This window comes from Myxocyprinus asiaticus, chromosome 16 (assembly GCF_019703515.2).
Source record: "Myxocyprinus asiaticus isolate MX2 ecotype Aquarium Trade chromosome 16, UBuf_Myxa_2, whole genome shotgun sequence".
Classification (NCBI taxonomy): domain Eukaryota; kingdom Metazoa; phylum Chordata; class Actinopteri; order Cypriniformes; family Catostomidae; genus Myxocyprinus; species Myxocyprinus asiaticus.
This window is the reverse complement of record NC_059359.1, coordinates 40927316-40949622: the sequence shown is the minus strand read 5'-3', so window position 1 is coordinate 40949622 and position 22307 is coordinate 40927316. Positions and strand designations below refer to the sequence as shown.

Below are 22307 nucleotides of genomic sequence, written 5' to 3'. Positions count from 1 at the left end.
ATGTTCATGGTTTTCAAGTATAAGGGCATGTACTGTATCAAGTGACATTATTTGTAATGTTGATGTCAACAACGAAAGATACAGGATGTTTTCTCTGCCCCCTTTTAAAAGGGGGCAGAGAAAACATCCTGTATCTTTCATAAACCTATTTATTTGGCTAAAATAATATGCACAATTTTATGGTTATTTGCATTTAGCATTCAGGGTTTTTCCAAGGTCAAAAATGGTCTTCGGTGGTGATTGACGTACTGTATACGGTGACAAAGATGTAAAGTGGCCATGTCATGCATTTTATTTTTTCTTTATTGTTTTCCTTGAGGTTCACTTATAATGTTAGTAAAGGTTTTTGTACTAAAAACAGACATAATATAATATTAAATTACCTTTTTCCACCCTGTCTCTGGCCCTCTGTTGTCTGTCCTCTGTCCTTTAAGAATTTAAAATACACGCACACTGTGTTATGATTGGCTAAAGTTCTGCAGCGCAACCCCAACAATCCCCTGAAAGCACTCAGTCCAGGCAATCATTAATAGCTTTATGTCCCAATTTATGTAAATCATGCAATCAAACTACTTCAGTTGTTTCGACTGAAATAACAATTGAAAACGGAACAAAATCAGCATACTGTTGCTCTCCGTAACTTATATTATTAGGCATACAAGATCTGGTGATACAAAAATGCTTTATAAAGCTGAGAACAGTGAAAATTGTCCAGACTTACACAAGCTATGAATGTAAACGGTTAATAAATCTGTATCCAGCTGCGACCCACCAGTTAAGAAAAACTGGTTTATAGCGTGGCTATTTGACATCATCAGTAAGTGGGCATGTGTGCCAAGCCACAATATTTTGCCAACGAAAAACTACTTGTATCCACGTATAACTGTTTTACGATATAGTATTGACTAATAGTAGTTTAATATATGAATAAAATAAAAAAAATATAGCTTGATTTTCTTTGTTTTTTTAGTCATGAGAAATATTACCACCTAACAGGAAATTATGAAATATATATATATATATATATATATATATATATATATATATATATATATATATAATATATATATATAAATTATTATTATTTTTAAATAAAAAATAATGTAAAAAATGCTTTCAAACTTTGTCCATAACCGAGAGAGTAAATCAAAATGATGGCAAGTACTGATACTGTGAACATCAGAATTTTTTTGTTGTTTACATAATTAAAAAAAAAGAAGATGGATAATTTAAAATGCTTTCCATCATTTTGACAGCTAGAGAAATAATCAATTTGGTCTATTGCTTTTCTCATCTTTTGAAACATTCACAGAGTAAAGTATGTTAGGTATAAGCAGTGGTGGAAATGGCTGAGATTCACTGGGGAGACTTGTTCACCGAGGATGCATTAAATTGATTGAAAATAATTGAAAAATTACAGTAACTGCATTTATAATGTTACAATTGACTATTTCTTTTAAAATAAATGATGTATTCTTCAAACTTTCTGTTCATCCAATAAACCGCTACTTGCAGCAATGCAACTGTTCAGCATACACTGTTAATTAAAGCTGCTAGTTTATGACCTGTGAGGAGTCTTTTTCTCAAATTAGACACTCTGATGTACTTGTGTTCTTGTTATTGTGCATCTGAGTTGCCTGCTGCTCTCTCTGTCCCGATTAGATCAAGTTTGTTTTCTACTTTCAAAACAGAAGTACATGGAAAAGCATTCATCTCTCAAAAGAACAATAGATTGATGAATCTGAGGACAAATATGTTTCTTTTTGGTTATTTTTAAAACTGCAATTTTACTTGAAAGTGTAAAGTAATTTTACTGTAAAGTAACTAAAAAAATGTAATACCTCAGCTGGAAAAAGTCACTATATTGCGATTTCCACATGTCATTAAGTACCATAACCATTTTAACCATTCTAACAAAAATAAATGTTATTTTAGTACTAAGTTAACATATTAAATGAATGTGACACATTATTTTCTTAGAAGACTGGAGTAATGGCAGCTGAAAATGGGGCTTTGCCATCATGGATAAAATGTTTATTATAAATAAAAACATAAAATACCTATTTCAGATTATAGAGATTATATATCTGTAATCTATAACCACATTACACTTGAGAAATGAAAATTCTTGGTCGAACCTGAACATTTTAAACACATTTTTTTTTTCTTAAACAAATAATAGCCAAATCTACTGGATATTTCCCTTCATTTTAATGATTAAGCATTTGTTGTCAGCCACGCTAAAGCTGCCTCCAGCATTATGTGTGTGTATGTCAAGACTGTAGAACAGACATTCTCAAAGAAAAATACCAACACAAATGGCTCAGCATTTATTTGTGCATTAAATTACACATACACTTATGTACTTGTGGATGGTATTGTGAGCAAATAAACCCTTATATTTGTACATTCTTCTGGTGCGTGGATTTGTAAATTGAGCATGTGTGGATCTGTTGCATGAATGTGTTCTGGCCACTCACGATATTCAACATTGCGCAACCGCAGTCACAGAAGATCCCACGCATTTAAGCTTTCTTAGGCTATTTAGTGGAGAAAAGATAGAAATACTCTTTATTCCCCTAACAAATGTAGCCAGCTTGAAAGGGAACGCCATTCCCCCACGAAATTCACTCTGGGAACTCCATTCCCCCGCATTCACCTCCATTTCCAGCCCTGGTATTAGAAGTAAAGAAAAGTTTAAAATTGCCCCAGCGAAAAAAGTAAAGAGTAAAGATTTTGGGAGAGAAATGAGATATGCAAAGTATTGTCCAGTGCAATAAATTATGTCCCAGTCAGCAAATTTCCTTTGGCACAACTTTGGCCCAAATAAACAGCTGAAATGTGGCCCAGTTCAGAAAGTGAATGACAGCCCAAATCTGGTACAGATATTTTTTGCCAGAACTGAAACAAAACAGTGCCATAACTCCACCATTAGAAAGTCAAATTAGTTAAGTTTGTGTGGTCCATACATGGGCCTTATAGGTAATTCTTGTTTGCCTGAGTTCTGTTAAGGCCTGACGGCCCTTATGTGGCCCATATGTGGCTGATAGACTAATGCCGGTATTCTCCCAGAATTTAACCAGAAGAACACCAAGCATACTCAATACTTTAATTTACTGCACAATAAATCAAACATAAACCACAAAATTAAATCACAATCTTTTTTATTTGAAGTTAAAATAACATGTTAAACATTTTAGAAGTGTGTTGATGTTGGTAGTAACATTGGAAGTGGTTAGAATTGTCTAATCCATGATGTGATTATACTTATAATCATTTTTATTTTTCATTTAAGATAATGTTAAAAATAACACATGAAAAGTATATCAAAGCTGGTAGTCATATTAGAAAAATCTCACCCATGGGCAATATGTTTTTTAATCACAACCTGTTAGGAAGAAAATAGAATTAGATAGAATTAGTCACATATCAGACACTTTTTATAACCTGAAATAAACACATCATCTCTAACACTTTTGGTCCTAAGCTAAAATATATATATATATATATGTAACAAATATTAACACATTTTTTTAATTTTCGGAATATATCAGTAATATGATTTAAAAATGCCAAATCTTCACTTACTTGAAGCTACTTAAGGGTGTGTCAGGATACGGCAGTTGTGAGGAAAGAAAAGAGAGGGGAAAATGGCCACTCTCCAGTATTTAAGTTGCTGCTGCAGTGACAGTTTCACTCCTCCACCAATAACAACTGAAAGAAGATGCTACAACAACGAGAGCAACCAATGGCATTGTTGAACAGGCTGAGGTGTAGTCTCCCACACCTGCTTACATGTGTTTTTCGAAGTATAAACCAACTGTCAACAACAAGTTAACGTTTTCCATGGCTTACCATCGCCAAGCCACACATGACTTTCAGCTATGTGTTGTTATCTGGGCCATATTTGTGACCCAAGAGAAAATGTCCTCCATTTCTAAAGCTCTGGCAAAACACATGAGGTGAAAGTTTGGCCCACATGTGTTTAGCCATGCCAGATCTAGGCCAGATGTGGCAACTAACATATGGCACAAAGGTTCTTGCTATCTGTGGTAATATTATTCATTAAATCAAGTGACAAGATCACAAAGCCATCAGATCACATTGTGAGAGAAGAATAAAAGCAAAAAGCTCTTGGCACAGAAGTTCTTGTGTTATGCCATGTAAAAACAAACAAGCAAGGGTTACAATGTTTTACTGAACACTGACAATGAAGTTTGTTATGGATACAATGATTTAAACTTTTGACTTTTCAAATCGAATGTTTCCTTGCCCATTCATGAACAGAACTCTTACAATATGTATCTCCAAACTTGCTTGTCAGTCTCCCATGATTTTAGTTTTTTAAATCTTCTCTGACGGAAGATCTACAACCCATTTTGTCAAAATGATGGATAGTGATTATTTGTTGCACAACCTCTGAAAGGCTCCACGCTGATTTTAAAATGGAATAATTGTCAGTTGAGACAGGTTTACAGTTATAGTATCAGGTTACTATACATTTTTGCTTAGTTAATTTTACGTGGCTCATTGTACCTATCACGGCAGTTTCCTGTTAAATAAAAACTTAAGGCACAACAACAACAATGGCTTTTATTCACTTTTACACAAATCACGAGCAAAACGGCAGACTATCAGTTCATAAACACTTATTTTTCACTCTGTTCCTCACACAATGTTACCTTATGACAACAATCCACTTTTACTACAGTGCATGACTTGTAAGGTGATACATTTGAACATTTGCGTTACATAACTAACTCCATTCCAGTGTGATTAGGCATGGTAGCTCAACTGATAGAGCGCTTTACTTGCAACGCGAAACATCGGGGTAAAAATCCAGTAAGGCATGTGAATTGACACGTGAGCCTAAAGTGTAAATTCAATAGAGCATTAAACTTAACATCATCTGTTTGGGAGAAAATTGTACTTGCTTTTTGCGCCACACAGTGGACATTTCACTTCGGAACTGCCGCGATATGTGTAAAGAATCACAATTTTGTTTTGCACAAATGTTGTCACAGACACATTATTTTCAGGCTGATTTTCCCTTATTATGCATAAATATTTTGCTTTAAAGATTTCTGTGGAGGGGAACCATTGCATGTTTTCTCTGTTTTTAGGGGTTCTGCTGACAGCAGAGCAGCATAATTTATATATATATAAAACAAAACACTTTTTAAATAGGCTTCAACAACAAGAATATTATAAGGACAGTTGCATGTTTTCAAGGTTTACCTTGTATTAAAGGGAGCACTTTTTCCCTCATACAAGACAGCTAAGGTGGGATCCAGACACTGGCCATGCATTTTCATAGGGGGACGTTACTCCAGGCTTGTCCAAGGCCATTGTGTTTTTGAGTACTTTTGCAAACCGAATAAGCCTATTCCAAAGTATGAGCAATAGTAATAGTCATACTTGCCTTAGCAGTTCCATATATCGAATTGCTTCACTAATATTCTGAACATTCATCTCAACTTTCAAAAGAATTAAACAAAACATGGTTGAACTCTCAACCAATGTCTTGAGACATTCATAACATAAAGTGATGTATGTGCTTTCTGCTAAAGTCTTCACAGTGTTAAATGGTGGTGAAACGCTCTCATGTCATAATAGGTCCTGAAAACACTCCAGTGGCCTTGACTGACTCCATCTGGAAACAATGGTGCATGAAAAAAAAAAAAAGCCCTGACTCAGCGTTCACAAAGCCGGATCATGAACAATCTACATATCTGCCCCTTAAAGCCAAGAGGGAAAGACAACACAGCCTGTAATGTGATGGCAAGATGACACGCGTCAGGTTTAATAAGAATTGGCATTTATAACAAATCCTCTGTCCACCACTCTTCAGAATAACATTCGGTATGGACAAGAGTGATTACATTCATCTATCGCTGTTTGACAATAAATGCATACTGTAAATGATGGAACTAATTTGTGCTATTCAGCTCTCTTTAAAATCCATATGCAAGTATGCCAGAGTCTTTCATGTGCAGAACTGTCTGTCAATCAGACTGAAGACAGATTTACAGGATTTGGCAGTCGTGCGGTGACAGTTGCTAAAAACATTGACAAAAAACCCACAAAAAAGCTGAGTTTGTTAAATGTGACACTTTTTACAATTCATTAAACACATGGCTATTGGTTAGATTGGCATTTTGTTTTCCTCAAAAATAATTAAACCCAAAAACAGAACAGAATTATAAAAGCATGAATAGATAATGCAAAAGGAAAAAAGAAAAATATCGTGCAACTATACCCAAGGTTATAAACACAGACTGACAAGAATATTAAAGCCAGACTATCATTCTGATACATTGCATGTATTGTTAATAAATAAGATAATTAATATCAATCATACAAGGGCACTGATTCATTTTCACGTTAATTAAAAACCCCTGTTATGCATCATCTGTTTGGCTACAATTGAAAGTATAGTTTACCCGAAAATGAAAGTTCTGTCATCATTTACTCACCCTCATGTCACTACAAACATATATGACTTTCTATCTTCTATGGAACATAAAAGTAGTTTCGCAGAATGTTGTCACTGCTCTTTTCCATACAATGAAAGTAAATGGTGACCAGGGGCTGTCAAGCTCAGCACCATAAAAGTACTCCTTGCATTTCGTGTGCTATATTCCAAGTCTTCAGAAGTCACAAGGCAGCTTTGTATGAGGAAAATACTGAAATTTAAGCCGTTATTCACTGATAAATCTTCTATCCTGATTCAACTCAAATCTCATTAATGTTCGCATATATTCAAATATGGTGTGTCAACATGTGTGATGCCAGGTTTGATGTCAAGCATGCTAAATGTCACTTGTTCTCATTTGGAACGGCATGAGGGTGGGTAACTGATGACAGAATTTTCATTTTTTGATGAACTTTCCCTTTAAAATCAACATATAGCACCAAACATTAATGTGGGCTCACAACATAATTGGCTACCACTTTGACACTTTAAGAGCCTGTTTATTTGGTTTAACATGAGATTATGAGGCATGTTCATGAAAAACCCCTTCACAATGTTGAGTTTTTATTAATACATAACACATATCCATACGGAGCACAATTAGCCACACAGATTAAAAAGTCTATATTCGGCTAGCACCAGGACACCAGGAGTATTTCATTAGATATTTCTGCCTCATGTCCATTTGAAGCTTTGTGAAACTCAAAGGAAATGAAAGAAGTCCTTGCGCCCCCATAGACATGGTATCACCTCCATGGGGCTTCGTCGATGAAGTCATTTCCTGCTGGAGAGAGACACAATTGCAGTCTATGCATTGAGTCTTTCCTGTCTCTGCATGAAGTGCCCTTCTCCACTGAAGTCCCAGAAAACAAGCTAATTCAAGTCCATAATGATGTCTTTGTGTTCAGTACACGAACATGTTCAATGCAATATCAGGTTGAGCATCACTCTGGCCTTTTGAAGGCTTCAGCCTCAGAAGTTAAATGGAAAAGCATCGAGTAGAAAACTCTCATGGGTTTGTATGAGAGCAGGACTGGCAGCATTGCTTCCCATAAAACTTGTGGTTGCATATTCCGTGCTGTGGCACCAGATAACACCAGTTATAATGATCTTTACAGATCACGTCTGCACAGAGGAGAACAGAAAATGGTTCATGATGGGAAAAGTGGGATAACTTTCTTACACAACCAAACAATGGCAATAATAATAACAATGATAGCAAAGACAAAAACAACAAAAAAATTTAATGAGCTCCTAATGCCGTTAAATTATTCACGGCCTTAGAAATTCGACATTGGATAATTTAATACTGCATTAAGAATTTAATTATCCTATGTAATGAATTAACATAGCAAGAAAATATGACAAATTAATATGGTGCCAAAGACAAAGTGTTTCGATCATAGGTGGTATTTAACATAAAAAGACCAACATAATAAGAAGATCACTGAAGGACCACTGAAATCATAATAAACTAAGTAAGCTATATTTATATTCAGTATAATTAGGGCTTTATATTTTCACAAGCCACATCAGCAGGGGACAGTCAGTGCACCTCAACAAATCTCACAAGCAGTGCAGCCACAGAATGAGTGCTGGTCACACAGGACACGTTCTTGACAGTGGGACAAAGCCTAAAAGACTGCAGAGATCTCGAGATGTGATTATCAAAGCTTCAGCTACTTTTAACTTAACACAGCATCCTAAAATCACAGCATTTATGATGCTGTAAACCAGTGAGACGCTCCAAAAGAGTCCGTCTGACGCATATGTTCGTAGACCGACAGTTAAAAATAGTGAAGGTGGAATGTAGAAACACATCCTGTGAGAATCAGACAGATTGCCAAACTCAACTTTTGCTGATTGCTGTCGACTGCATTAGAAAAAATATGGGAATAAAAAAACTAAACAATATATTGACTTTTATAATCATGATGTTTTCACAATTTATAATTTTAATTTACAGACTGCTAGGGTGACACGATGACCATGATAAAAAATCGAGATGGATCGAAGGTGTGGCCTGGTGGGTAAGTGCATGTACCCTTTAGTTTTGTTTAAATGTATAACTGATAGGAAATTAAACAGCATTGTTCATTGAAAATAGCTTAGGACACACTATACAACAAGTCAAATCTCAACTTTAACTGTCATATTGCTGGTGGTTTCACATGATATAAAAACATTAATCAAAGTGATGTTAGTTTAAAAATATATTTATAGCATTCAAACTAAAGCTAACGCTGCTATGTAATGATATCGAAACACTTTTACTCTAACGCATCATTTGAAAAATGGCACATTTTAAAGCTTATATTACAGACCCATCTACATTTACACAGGTGATTATCCTCCACAGTAGCTCACCTGACAGTGTTTTGGACTTTGGACTTGGAAGGCCGTGGTTCGAGATCAGTCAAGCATGCAAGCTGACACGTGAGATGACAATTGAGTTTCCATCCAACAAATTTTATGCGCATTTTGCATTTTGGAATTGTGCATAAGAAATCCAGAATGGAAATGCTTTGCATGGGAATCAACTCTCAAAAATCGCTTAAAATGTAATGCGCTAGGAGGGGGTGGATTTCTTGAGTTTCGCATTAGTTAAAATGTGCATTAAGGTGATGGAAACATTTTATTCGCAAAACAATGACGTGCTTTGACCAATTGTGCACGTGTTATGAGTGTGTGATTGCTAGATGTGACTGGCCCAATGAAAGTTCAGACCTTGGCACCCAATTCTTCGAACTTTCGGAAGGGTTTAACCCACAGCTGGTCTTTAAAGTGGGTCCTCATAATCTGCCAGAACATCTTTGATTGCGAGCGCTCCCAGGTATGCGGAGGCTGGTGGCGTGTGGGCATCGTGGCAATTTAGTCCTTATTATATTCGATTTTAGAGTTATTCTGCAGCGTCTCCTGTCAGCAATTAATAAATGAGGTACAATTGCTCCAAGCAAGGAGCTCATTCAGCTGCTCCATCAAGACAAGGCGGCTCCCTCAAGATAATGTGCATGACGTAGTGGATGGAAACGTGCAATGATACGTATTTTCTTTAGTCAAATATTTAGAAATGCGCTTAAAAAATGAAAAAAATTTGATTGAAACCCAGCTAGTATCATAGAAGCAACATGAAATGACGTGATTGCTTCAGAAAATGTGCTATTCACGTCGCATTTCCTTTTTCCACACTATCGGTTATGTTTAGGTGTTGGTTTAGGGTAAGGATGTCTGTTTTTTTTACCTCTCATTTATCTTTTAGGACACACTTGGTTAGGTTTAGGTTAAAGTTTTATGTTAGGGAGGTACGTTTTACTCATAAAAACCTTCATCTAATATTCACCTTAAAAATCTTGTCTGATTACAACACGATTTCACTCAGAATTGGCACCGACTGCTGGACATTTCGTTAGGAAACTGCAGTGAAATGTGTAATGAAGCACTTGATTTTGTTTTGAAAAATGTTGCCATGGTAACACAATGTTCATGAGATCAGGCTGGTAATCATGATGTCTGGTCAACCTACTGACAGCCCCAATTATCAAATAATTATAATACGGGAAATGAGGAGCTAACATAATATAATATCAAATCTTTTCTTCGCATATGCCTGTTGTTTTACTTCCTTTTCTCAAAAGTGTGATTGCATAACCCTGTATCCAGCAGTCTGACAGCATGCTAGAACAGGGTAATATAATGACAGAGCTCAGTGCAGACCTTTCTTCTCTGGCTGTGAGCAGAAGGCAGTGTTGCAGGCCTGGGACATTGCCGGCTTCAGCTGTAAGACACACCCAGAGGAAGGATGACCATGAACGAGACACTGCACTGAGCGCACCTGAACTCCTCCTCCACACGACACTGTACACTGCAGACAAACATCAAACACATCAGTATCATCAAAAATCAAGAAGATCAATATAACTTTGCTCAAACTAATATTATCTTAAATCATACTAATACAGTTAGAAATCTGAGAAATACATTTTGTTTCACTAATCCTAGTAAGTTTGCAAACACTATACCTACAAATTACTTTGCTCTGACAGATCTGTTTATTCAAATTTTTTAATTTTGATAATTTTCTAAATTTTTCCAAACTGCTTGGACCCCAAAAATTGACGCTTGCGGCTATATTTCCAATATGTCACCTTTATGTTATTATTACATGCAAACCTGTTAGATTCACTAACTTATCCTAAAATGTCTTATTATCTAACTCCCTGAGCTGTCTTTGTTACTGTAGATTTTGTGTAAAATGAGGTGTTGGGGTTATGGAACAACCTACCTGGGACCATGGAGACGAGTACCAGTCTGGTCTGCTGTGAGGAGAGCGGATAGGACAGTCTGACAGAACACAGGTCCTCTGGAGCTCCAGGGACGGTTTAGGAACATGCTGACACTTTTTGTGTGACAACTCTCTGTATTTTCCTGCAACATCCTTTTCTGCACACTTCACAACACGCACCTGAAGCCCTTTACCACAGGAGACTGAACACTACAGAGAGATAGAGAGAACATTACAGCATACATTCACCCAAAATGTTACATTTTTTATGTGATACATATAGAGCACAAAAGTTTTGATGTGTCTGAGGTATGACTGACTGAAAACAAGTACAGTGCGTGATAAGTAATTTATCACAGTTGCTCTAAACTGTTTAGTTGTGAGACAAAAATGGGTAGCTGGTCTGTTCTGATGTGACAGCAGGGGGGACAAATACAATGCTAAATTCAAATCACAAAATGCAAAGTAACCATATAGTTAGGATAGCAAAACAAAAAGGCTTTTAATCTTTTAAAAGGTAGGGGTAAAAGCATCCCATATCCTATGTTTTTGATGTCAAAGGCCATGCATCCAAACAAACTCTAAGGTATTTTGGCACAAATTCATCTGTCACTTGGTAGACAAATTAGACAGATGCCTAATTGATTGACATCCCATAATCCTCTGTAATCAGGAAGAAACTCTGTAAGGTTAAAAAAAAAAAAAAAAAAAAAAAAAATGAATAAACCTAAATTTACATATATACATAAACTATTTGGGTTCTGGGTTTAGTCGCCACTTCTGGGTCTTGAAACAAAAACAGGTGAAATCCACTGATTTTGCAAAAGCTTTCATCCAAAGTGACATTAGTACAGGTTAATTTCCCCTGGATAAGAGATTAAGTCTCTTACTCAATGGTGACAAGTCACAGATCACTCATTGTGGGACTCGAACCTACAATGCTTTGAGCTCTAGTCCAGATCTTTAACTACTACACCATACCACCCAACCGTACTACAATGCAATGCAAAAATGCTGCTTAGCGTGTTACCGGTTGCCAGGTGGAGACGAACCACTGGGCCTTGCGCTGTTTGTGGCATCGTTTAATCATGCAGGTTTCTTGGCTGATGGGTTTAGGTAGAGAAGCACAGGAAGTGTCTGGCAGCACACGGGAATGAGAACCTGAGTTACTGCTGACACAAGCCACGGTCCTCTTCATTACACCCTTCCCACATTTACGAGAACACTGTAAAAAAAAAAAAAAAAAAAAAAATATATATATAATCCAGCCATAATGTAAACAAAACACATTAAAGGAAAAATGAAAATTCTTTCATCGTTTATTCAATGTCATGTCATTCAAAACCCATTTTTTCTTTCTTTCTAAGGACACAAAAGAAGAAATTTGATCTGTAATAGTACAGTTGGTAATTTTTTTTATTTATATTTTTCTATTTCAGTTCAAAGTATGGGGATGGGAGCTTTAAAGCTTTAAATAGGACACAGAGTACCATAAAAAGGAGTACCATAAAATTAGTCCATATTTGAGTTCACTTCAGGGGAAGATTATCAGCAGTGTTCATTTTTACACAGTGAAAGTGTCCTTTATATTTTGTCAATATTTTGTCATGTCATATTCATTATTTATTTTATTTGGTTCAGTTTTAATTTATTTGGTTTAGTTTATACCTAAAATAGGATAGAATTTTAGTCCGCGAAAATTATAATCTACAGAAGCCATGAACACCTAAAAAAAATATATATATATAATAATATTTCACCTAGTATAATTTTTTTTTCCACCTTGCATTTCAGGTAATCGTCTATGTTGATTATACCTGAATTCTTCATGCTTTAGAGACCGCATGCTTTTTAATTTTCCGTTTTTTAGCCAGTTTATGCTATTGCATTGCATGTAGCGTTTTTATTTATTTATTTTTTTACACAGTGCAAGTTATGCATTCTGACTAGTGTGCTACTTAGTTCAAGTTCACCTGTTCATTTCCTTCATTGTATCGGCCTTTTACATATTACATAGACTGTATGCAAGGACAGATTAAGAACTGAGAGGCCCATGGGCCGGTACACCATGGAGGCCCCCCCATGACATGTCACGTGAGTACATTCACTTTTATGCGGTACAGGACAGTTGCCATATTTGGTTGGATTTTTCAAATTGACGGAAGACAAGTTTGGAGTAATGTCTTACACAGCCAGTTATATGTAATTTTTAGTTATGAACCGATCCAAAATCATGCATTATTAATGGGAATGTGCATGATATTCAAATACCAAGATCACTATTCAGTTATTCTGCATGTGTTTTTAGAGGTCTTCAACCCGAAGAGTCCGACGGTACCCAACAAACCTACAGGTTTTGGGCCAGGTTCGGGTCAGTTTTTCAAGTAGGCTATAGGGCGAATTCTGAGCCTGTTACGTTTAAAAGAACTTTAATATTTATAAACGCTCCTCTAGACTCCTGTGTTCTATTTTACAATTCGTTGTGCAGGACTGTCGCATTTGTTTAGACACTGTTAACTTAAAAATAATTTCAATATTTATTAACGCATCTTGAGACACCTGTGTTCTGTTTCACCATTTGTTGCGCTGCATCAAGCATTATCAATGCTGGTGTCACAAATCAACATTCTGATGAAGTTCAGGTTGCATAGAGGACTTAATGTGACTGTTACACATGATTCCAGATTGTTTTTCACCTGGCAAAGTTTCAGGACGTGATAAACGATGAGTCTTTTTACCACTTTTGCTCTGGTGTACAGACAATAATTACACAAGTTAAATGCTGAATCATTTAAAATCAAAGCATCCCGAAGATGTCCTATAATCCGTTGTGTTTGCTGCCTCATGGAAAATGAACCTGCCTGGGCAGACTTACGCATTTTCTATTTATTAAGAATAGGCCTACAATGTTGCAGGCAGTGACAGAGATTATTTTTGTTTGACTTTAATGTGATTTTATTATTTGAAGATTTATGTATTGTGCTATTTAGGCTCATAGCTCACGGTGCACTTTATTCCCCGCTATCTGAGATTGTGTTTGACACATCCTTGGCAACAAACATTCTTTATTTCCGAGTCCCGACTCCCAACAAATAACAGAATAACTGTTCGTGAACTCTCGCGGTAAACCAAATATTACAAAAGGTTACCGTGCATACAGTTAAGGTATTAAGGCATCTTTTTCTTTATCATTATACATTAAATGCATGCAGGACTTAAACATTTTAAATTCCTCTACACTGTTGCACAAATTCTGTCGCTTATATGAATTTAAACCATCAGCTTTGTACACAGCCAGGGTACACTGCAGCTTATCTTTGTGATTGGAAGTGTTTTGTAAATCAGACGCTGCTCTCTGTAGTCCTTGTGTGCAACAATGTATAAATATGTCATGGACATATGTACATTCACTCATATTTAATTCAGTACATACCCCTACCTTGCACATATATTACCACTTGCACTTGTACATACACCATACTATGTTATATGTCCTATATTTTTGTATGTCTATTTATACTCTTACATTGTTTTATATTCTGTGTCTTACTGTAATGTTCTGTGTGCACTTGCTTGTTTCTCCCATCACAAAAACAAAAAAAAAATATTTGTGTATGTGAGCACACTTGGCAATAAAGCTCATTCTGATTCTGAGTGAACATTCAGATGAAATGTGTTGGGTGTACGTTATGTGTAAACCCTGAAATTAAGTTTTATAGTGTTGTTGTGGAGTTTGTTCATTTTCTTCCAACTGAGTTTCAAATATGGCTGTATTGGAGAGACTGCACGATGTTAGCCAACAGTGGGCGATTACTTTGAAGTCTGAAAGGGCTAGAGAGCTTAAATCTGTGTGTTTCAGACAGAGGGCCAGAGACAGGGTGAAAAATGTTATATATTACTAAATTATGTCTGTTTTAGTGCAAAAAACGTTATTAACATTATAAGTGGACTTCAGAGAATATAATAAAATGATAAAAAAAGAGTATGTCATGACAAGTAAAGTAAATAACCAGTTTGTAAAGGGGTTCATTTAGCTAGTGTTCAGCTCTTTGTTTTCACGCAGCTCAAGCAGCAAAATGCTCAACATACTGGATTACTGGACTAGATGAATCAGTTCTATCTAGATATTTCTTCTTCTTAAACAGATGTTTCTTCTTCTGTTTGTGCACTGTTAATATCTTGCAGTGTTGTTTTCTTCTTGTCATATTTTCATCAACAGTATGCTTTAAAATAGTTTAATCATCTTTTTCATCTTGTTTTCATTATCATTGAAAAAACCCTTCGACAATGAACATTTTCAAGATTAACACTGATTATCAGTGAATAAAACTTCAATCTTTTTTTTCCCTCAAAGCTTGTATGGCTCAACACACAAATCATATTGGACCACTCTCATGGTGCTTTTGCATCCTTTTTTTGTGACTTGAAAGCTTCAGTCCCAGTTCATTGTTATTGAATGGACTGCGACTGGTATATTATAAAAAAAGTATCCTTTTGTGTTCCATGAAAATAAGAATGCAACTGGTATATTATTAAAATGTATTCTTTGGTATTCCACAAAAATAAGAAAGTCATACTAATTTGGAATGACATGAAGGTGAGTAAATTGCAATTTTTCATACCCAAATTTAAAAGCTCACCTTACACACATACAGTGGACTAATTGCAAAATATTGGGTCTTATTTAGCAGAAAACCCTTTTCAAAAAACTAAATAAAAACTAAATAATAATAATAATAATAATTGCGACACAGAGGATTTCAGGTCTTATCTTGTTATTTTACATAACATAAATACAAAAGTGATGAAGCTCTGTGAAAGTTCAGGTTCTACATTTTCCAACCACATATGACTGACTAACATATCTGAGGACTTTTACATTTAAAGTGTAAACTTATTACACACTCCTGGCCCCACTTACGATTTAAGTGGTTTAGCATCACATTTGTGTAAAAATCTGATTCATCATCTAAAAAAAGAGCATATTAAAGCTAAGTAACACATATCACAAAAATATGTAATTCTAACATCTGACAAGGTACATTTTAGTGACGTAATGCAGTGGAGCAAATGCTCAAAAATGAGGGTAGCATTTGGCTGCCTTTTTGATAAAAACCCATGGTCTCTATTTCTCTTCCCTTCTTCCCTTTTCAAGTCAAGAGACTCCAGGACTATTTAATTCCATTTCAATACAAATTTTTTTTGATGTAATGAAAAATAACATCATAGAATCATTAAGTTGTTAATAGTAGTAGACTCCTAACCTGAGACCAGGGTCCAGCAGTCCAGACTGGAGGGCAGGTGTGAGTGTTGCAGGTTTGTCTGCGAGATGGAGTTGGTTTTGCACACTGGCTGTCGGTCAAGGTGTCTGTCTGGTCAGGGCCTGTTTTCTGGAAACACTGTACCTGTCTGATATGCTCTCCAGATCCACAGCTGCGACTGCACACACCCCAGTCCCCCACATTCCAGCTATGGTATACAAAAACACACATCCAGAGAATGTTATTTGCGTTTAAAGAATCAGTCACATTTATCACACGTCTAAACCCAGAGCTTTCCTAAAGCATTTATTTTCCCACTGAGGAAATGTTCGGAATGGAATACTAGCGTACAATTTTTATTTTGTATTTTTTATTTTTTTTTTCATTTTTGTCAGAGTCTAGTTACTGTAGTTACTAAATGGTGTATGTGCATGGGTATCAATGAAGCTCACTTGAATTTCTTTTATATCATCAGACATTTTGTAATGGTACCATGGACATTTCCTTAGGAGTTAAATTTATACACCAAACGTTGCCTGTGAATGCCTTAGTGGTTTCGGACGCAGCCAGTTTGTACAGTGCTCTTATCCACAACCCTCAGTTCTGGTTAGGAGAGGGTTAACACTAGGACACCTTGATTATCAAGTGTGGATGGTTTGTTGGCTTTCAGCAAATCCCACCAGTCAAAATATCAGCTCGTAAGGGTCATCAATTCTCCCTTAAGCCCCTAAATGACCCCAGATCCCACCATCAGCACAGGCAAACAACCTAAATTGTATTTACCATAGCTGAGCACTTCATTTGATTGGAATGCTGCTACAACTCTGATGAATGTAATCACTGTACTACCCTGGATCTACTTTCATCTTAAAAAAAAAAGTTTAAAAAAAAAAGGAGATGTTCTGGAGATCTGGAGATGTTCCATATGATCTCGACATCCATAGTCTGCACTCTTTAAAATATATCCAATATTTTTATGGATGAATCAGATATTCAATCTACTTTAAAAGGTAAATCTTGCAATGACTTGGCGAGACTGTTGTTGCAATTAATGGAACTTGATAATATATCTTAGGGAATAAGTGGTCTTGTATCTCTGTTGCCATAAACTCATTTGTGTGAATTAAATAATTACAATCTGGATTAAACATTCGCACAAGCCATGATTTCACCAAGTTTCAACTTTCACGGCCAGTGATTTGAGTCGTAATGCATCCGATACAGTTGGCACTCTTTTAGGGAAATTGTCTGGCCAATGATACTTTAGTAATATTCCCCATAAATATGGCTGAACAAAGACATTTTATTCTATTAAGGCATTATATATCAAGAAGTTTTATGCTAGTCACCCAAATGGCCCTGATCAAAAGTTTACATACCCTTGAATGTCTGGCCTTGTTCAGAGACACAAGGTGACACACACAGGTTTAAATGGCAATTAAAGGTTAATTTCCCACACCTGTGGCTTTTTAAATTGCAATTAGTGTCTGTGTATAAATAGACAATGAGTTTGTTAGCTCTCACATGGATGCACTGAGCAGGCTAGATACTGAGCCATGGGGATCAGAAAAGAATTGTCAAAAGACCTGCGTAACAAGGTAATGGAACTTTATAAAGATGGAAAAGGATATAAAAAGATATCCAAAGCCTTGAAAATGCCAGTCAGTACTGTTCAATCACTTATTAAGAAGTGGAAAATTCGGGGATCTCTTGATACCAAGCCAAGGTCAGGTAGACCAAGAAAGATTTCAGCCACATCTGCCAGAAGAATTGCTCAGGAAACAAAGAAGAAACCACAGGTAACCTCAGGAGAAATACAGGCTGCTCTGGAAAAAGACAGTGTGGCTGTTTCAAGGAGCACAATATGACGATACTTGAACAAAAATGAGCTGCATGGTCGAGTTGCCAGAAAAAAGCCTTTACTGCACCAATGCCACAAAAAAGCCTGGTTACAATATGCCCGAAAACACCTTGACACGCCTCACAGCTTCTGGCACAATGTAATTTGGAGTGACGAGACCAAAATAGAGTTTTATGGTCACAACCATAAGCGCTATGTTTGGAGAGGGGTCAACAAGGCCTATAGTGAAAAGAATACCATCCCCACTGTGAAGCATGGTGGTGGCTCACTGATGTTTTGGGGGTGTGTGAGCTCTAAAGGCACAGGGAATCTTGTGAAAATTGATGGCAAAATGAATGCAGCATGTTATCAGAAAATACTGGCAGACAATTTGCATTCTTCTGCACGAAAGCTGCGCATGGGACGCTCTTGGACTTTCCAGCACGACAATGACCCTAAGCACAAGACCAAGTTATCCCTCCAGTTGTTACAGCAGAAAAAGGTGAAGGTTCTGGAGTGGCCATCACAGTCTCCTGACCTTAATATCATCGAGCCACTCTGGGGAGATCTCAAACGTGCGGTTCATGCAAGACGACCAAAGACTTTGCATGACCTGGAGGCATTTTGCCAAGGGTATGCAAACTTTTGAGCACACACACACACACACACACACACACACACACACACACACACACACACATATATATATATATATATATATATAAAGACCAACAGCCTTGAAGTTCGCAGTGCAGTATTTATATATTACAGTATATATTAATATATAAGTATTATATAGTATTTTATAGTATTTTAAAGATTCAAGTATTGCACATTAAGTGCAAAATTTTGCAAAATTAGCTGTAAAAATAAAGGGCATCTTGTGGAGCACTTGCTTCTGTTTCACACATGACAATAAAAGAATGAGCACAAGCTGGTCCTGAATAAATTATTTAATCAATTACAATAATGATAATTGTGCATGTGCACAATTTTAATTTTTACTCTGTGCTTGTGCATTGTGGGATTTAAATTTATTGAGGTTGCTTGAGTGTTTTGACTACGTTCACCAAAATTCAGACCCATTTCATGATTCAGTGACCATTTCTGGTGATGCCACCTGGTGATGTCTTGTGTGAAATAGTCACTGAATCAAAGAAATTTTAATTCTTTAATACCTTATGTCTACAGACCTACAAAGAGACTTTAGTAGAGGTTTTATGCATTATAAGAACAAAGAAAATCTATCATTCCCCTACAGTTTGTGAGCTGCTGAGAATTACTTTTATCAAAAGACAATTAATAATAGTCTTATAATAATTAGGAGTTTCAATAATGTCCGCATGTTTTCATGTATAAAAAAGTGTGAATAGTATATATATATATTGATTTCAGTAAAATGCATAAGTGTTCTAAGAAAAAAGCATCTGTCTTTTCTCCTACAGTTTGTTGACTGCACACCAATACAGAGGTAAAGAACAGGAGCTGATATTAAAAATAGCTTTACATATTTAACACAGATCTAGTAATCTGCTTAAATTGGCAAAAACATCCGATCAAACTATTACCTCACAAACATGATTTAAAAAGCATAACTTAATGAAGACTCGTGCACTGATATAAACTCCACTTACAATGTGTGCTTAAAAGAAGGATTGTCCTTTGTTTTTTTTTCTGCAGTGCATTTCACGTAATGCTGCCAATCATGAATGATGTGCCACTAAATAACTCTCATTTGTGTGTTCCTCATCTCTAAATTATGAATTTAGATCAACATCAATGCCGACAAAAAACAAGGATAAATGAGCATTGTTGAAAGCAACTTTGTAGAAATGAACAGAGCCATGTTGATTAGACTGTCTGACTGACGGCCTATTACATAAGGGTAGTTTCGGCTCATGAAACTCACCTGTGATTGGCTGGATGGTCACTCAATCAGCCCAAAGTAACAAAACGCAAAGAATACTGTATACAAGTCCACCATTTGGATTTAGTATGGGTTTAGCTTGGAAAAGTGCGGGGGACCGAATCACCTTTCATTAAGAGTGTGGGGGACGTGACTGTTTTGAACTGTAAGACAAACTCAATGTCTGCACATACTGTACAGCGTATATTAAGGTGATGACATACTCCAAAGCACAGTATGTGAGCTGTGTGAAGTGGAGTTGTGTGATTTTTCTATTACTCCAAGATCTTTCCAATACTGCTCCATCATGAGCGTAACATGCATGTTTAATAGATTATTAGCATACCGAATTAAATAAAGATGGATTTAGTGAATATTATCAGAAAGACAACAATAAAAAATAAAAAATGTTTAGTGCAAATTAATGATGGACAAACATGATGGATGAATGCGAGTAAGGATGACCAAAGATTTGTAGTGAAATTTAATTCCGAATAATCATATACTAATCTATTGTCCTTGAATTTTTATGGAAAGTGCGCAAACATGATTTCACTAAATACATCTTGTCCCCAGATGTCCATTATATATATATATATATATATACAGTGTGTGTGTGTGTGTGTGTGTGTGTGTGAACTTACTAAACTATGGTTTGGGGGAAAAATCCATACATAGATTAAATAGTGTTTTTTTTTTTTTGTTTTTTTGTCTTAAAAATGCATAAAATTTACTGTTAGGGTTAGGTTTAGGGTGCGGGTTTAGGTTAGTTTAGAGTTTGCATAGTAAGCTTTATATAAAAAACAATAGATGTCTATGTTATCTCCAAATTTGAATCCAAATTCCGAGTTTGGAAGGCTTTTAACCTTGGCCTCTTGTAAACCCAAAGAGTTCAAGCCAAACAAACAGAACATCCGAAAACAGTGAGTGTTATAAGTGCTGTTTACAGAGGCCAGTTAATGTGGAAGAAAAAAACAGAGAGAAGAGACAGACAAAGAGAGAGAGAGAGAGAGAGAGAGAGAGTCTGAAATGCTGACCCCCAATAAAACAGTACTTTCACGGTACTGTTCATTAGTTCAGCTCTTGCCTGAACCACCTGTTTGAGACATGACATAATGACAGTATCACACAATCTATATACTGGAATAGACACAAGCAAATGTTTTGGCTGCAGTACAGGAAGGAAACATTCATGGTGACTCATTGTGACCAAGGTTATAAAAGTTTTCATTTTGTAATTAAGTTTTGATTTTTATTTCTATTTAATTTTACATTTTTCACTCCAATTTAGTTTAGTTTTCGTTTAGTTTGTTAGTTCTTTATTAGTTTTAGTTTTTAAATATTTTATAGTTTAGTTTAGTTTTTCATTACATTTAGTTTTTATTTTAGTTTTAGTTTTTATATCTAGTGATACATATTGAATGGGGAAAACAGGTATTTATGCAACGTGGGCCATATAGCTGGATACCCAAATGTACAGTTTGTAATTAATACTTATAATATTATTAATCTTCATTTTAATAAGACCATCTGAATTTCATTACTGATATTACAGTAGAAGAAAACTTTTTTATTGAACTTTAACCACAAGTCATCTTTGGTGCATTTGACATGAGATAGTAATTCTTGTCACAACTCTGAAAATTGAACATCAAACAAAAATCTATACCAATTCCAAATGAAATGTGGAATCTTGACTGTGTGTGTATGTGTGTGTGAGAGAAAGTCAGAATAAATTACTGGATATTATATTGTTTCTGTTCTCTTTGTTTAAACATCATGCATTGGCAACACAAAGAACAGTCACTCCAATAATGGTTCAAATGTGTCATAATTGAAGTCCCAGACACAGCTCGCACTATAGGGTTACCAGATTTTGAAAGTCTCAAACTGGGACATCTGGGAGGTTCACGATACATGCATATACTCTATACAGTATATGTATACATACAGTATATATATATATATATATATATATATATATATATATATATATATATATATATATATATACACACACACACACACACACACACACACACACATTGTATTAAAATATGCATCTTTTAGTATGCAAAACGTTATTTTATTTTATTATATATTGTTTTAAATGATTTTAACCACATTTTAGCTATATTTGTAAAATATACAAATTCCCTATAGCCTATTCTATCCATATGATGTCATATTGCTTGTGTAATAATGATATGACTTGTCAGTACTTCAAATTTCTTTTCATCTACACATTTTTAATCAACATTTGCAACATTGGAACTTAAAAGTTAAAATACAATTTCACATTTCCACATTTAAGTGCTTGTACTATTTAAAATAAAATAAAAAATACAGCTGTATGAATATGACCTGCAATCTCTTATTTAATACTGTGGCCATGGGAAAGTGAACATTTACAGTGACAGCAAAACATTTCAATTCAATTTTCACATGTTTTGCATAGAAATAGATAGGCTTCTTTCAGCTTTTTGAACATGCATTTTCATTTGGGCATTTCTAATTTGCGTTGGATGATGATAGAAAGCAGC

At 35.6% G+C, this 22307-nt stretch overlaps 1 protein-coding gene across 1 annotated transcript in view; it reads right to left on the bottom strand.

The window, feature by feature from the left end:
* Window positions 1–5774: 5774 nt before the first annotated feature.
* Window positions 5775–22307, bottom strand: part of LOC127453799 (A disintegrin and metalloproteinase with thrombospondin motifs 16-like) — a 122598-nt gene continuing 106065 nt past the window's right edge. The window contains exons 19-23 of the mRNA XM_051720492.1: window positions 16022–16226; window positions 11788–11982; window positions 10758–10967; window positions 10190–10337; window positions 5775–7600 (exon numbers count right to left, since the gene is read on the bottom strand). Coding sequence (XP_051576452.1) covers window positions 7485–7600; window positions 10190–10337; window positions 10758–10967; window positions 11788–11982; window positions 16022–16226 — 874 coding nt within the window. The 3' untranslated portion in view covers window positions 5775–7484. The remainder of the gene's footprint in view (window positions 7601–10189; window positions 10338–10757; window positions 10968–11787; window positions 11983–16021; window positions 16227–22307) is intronic.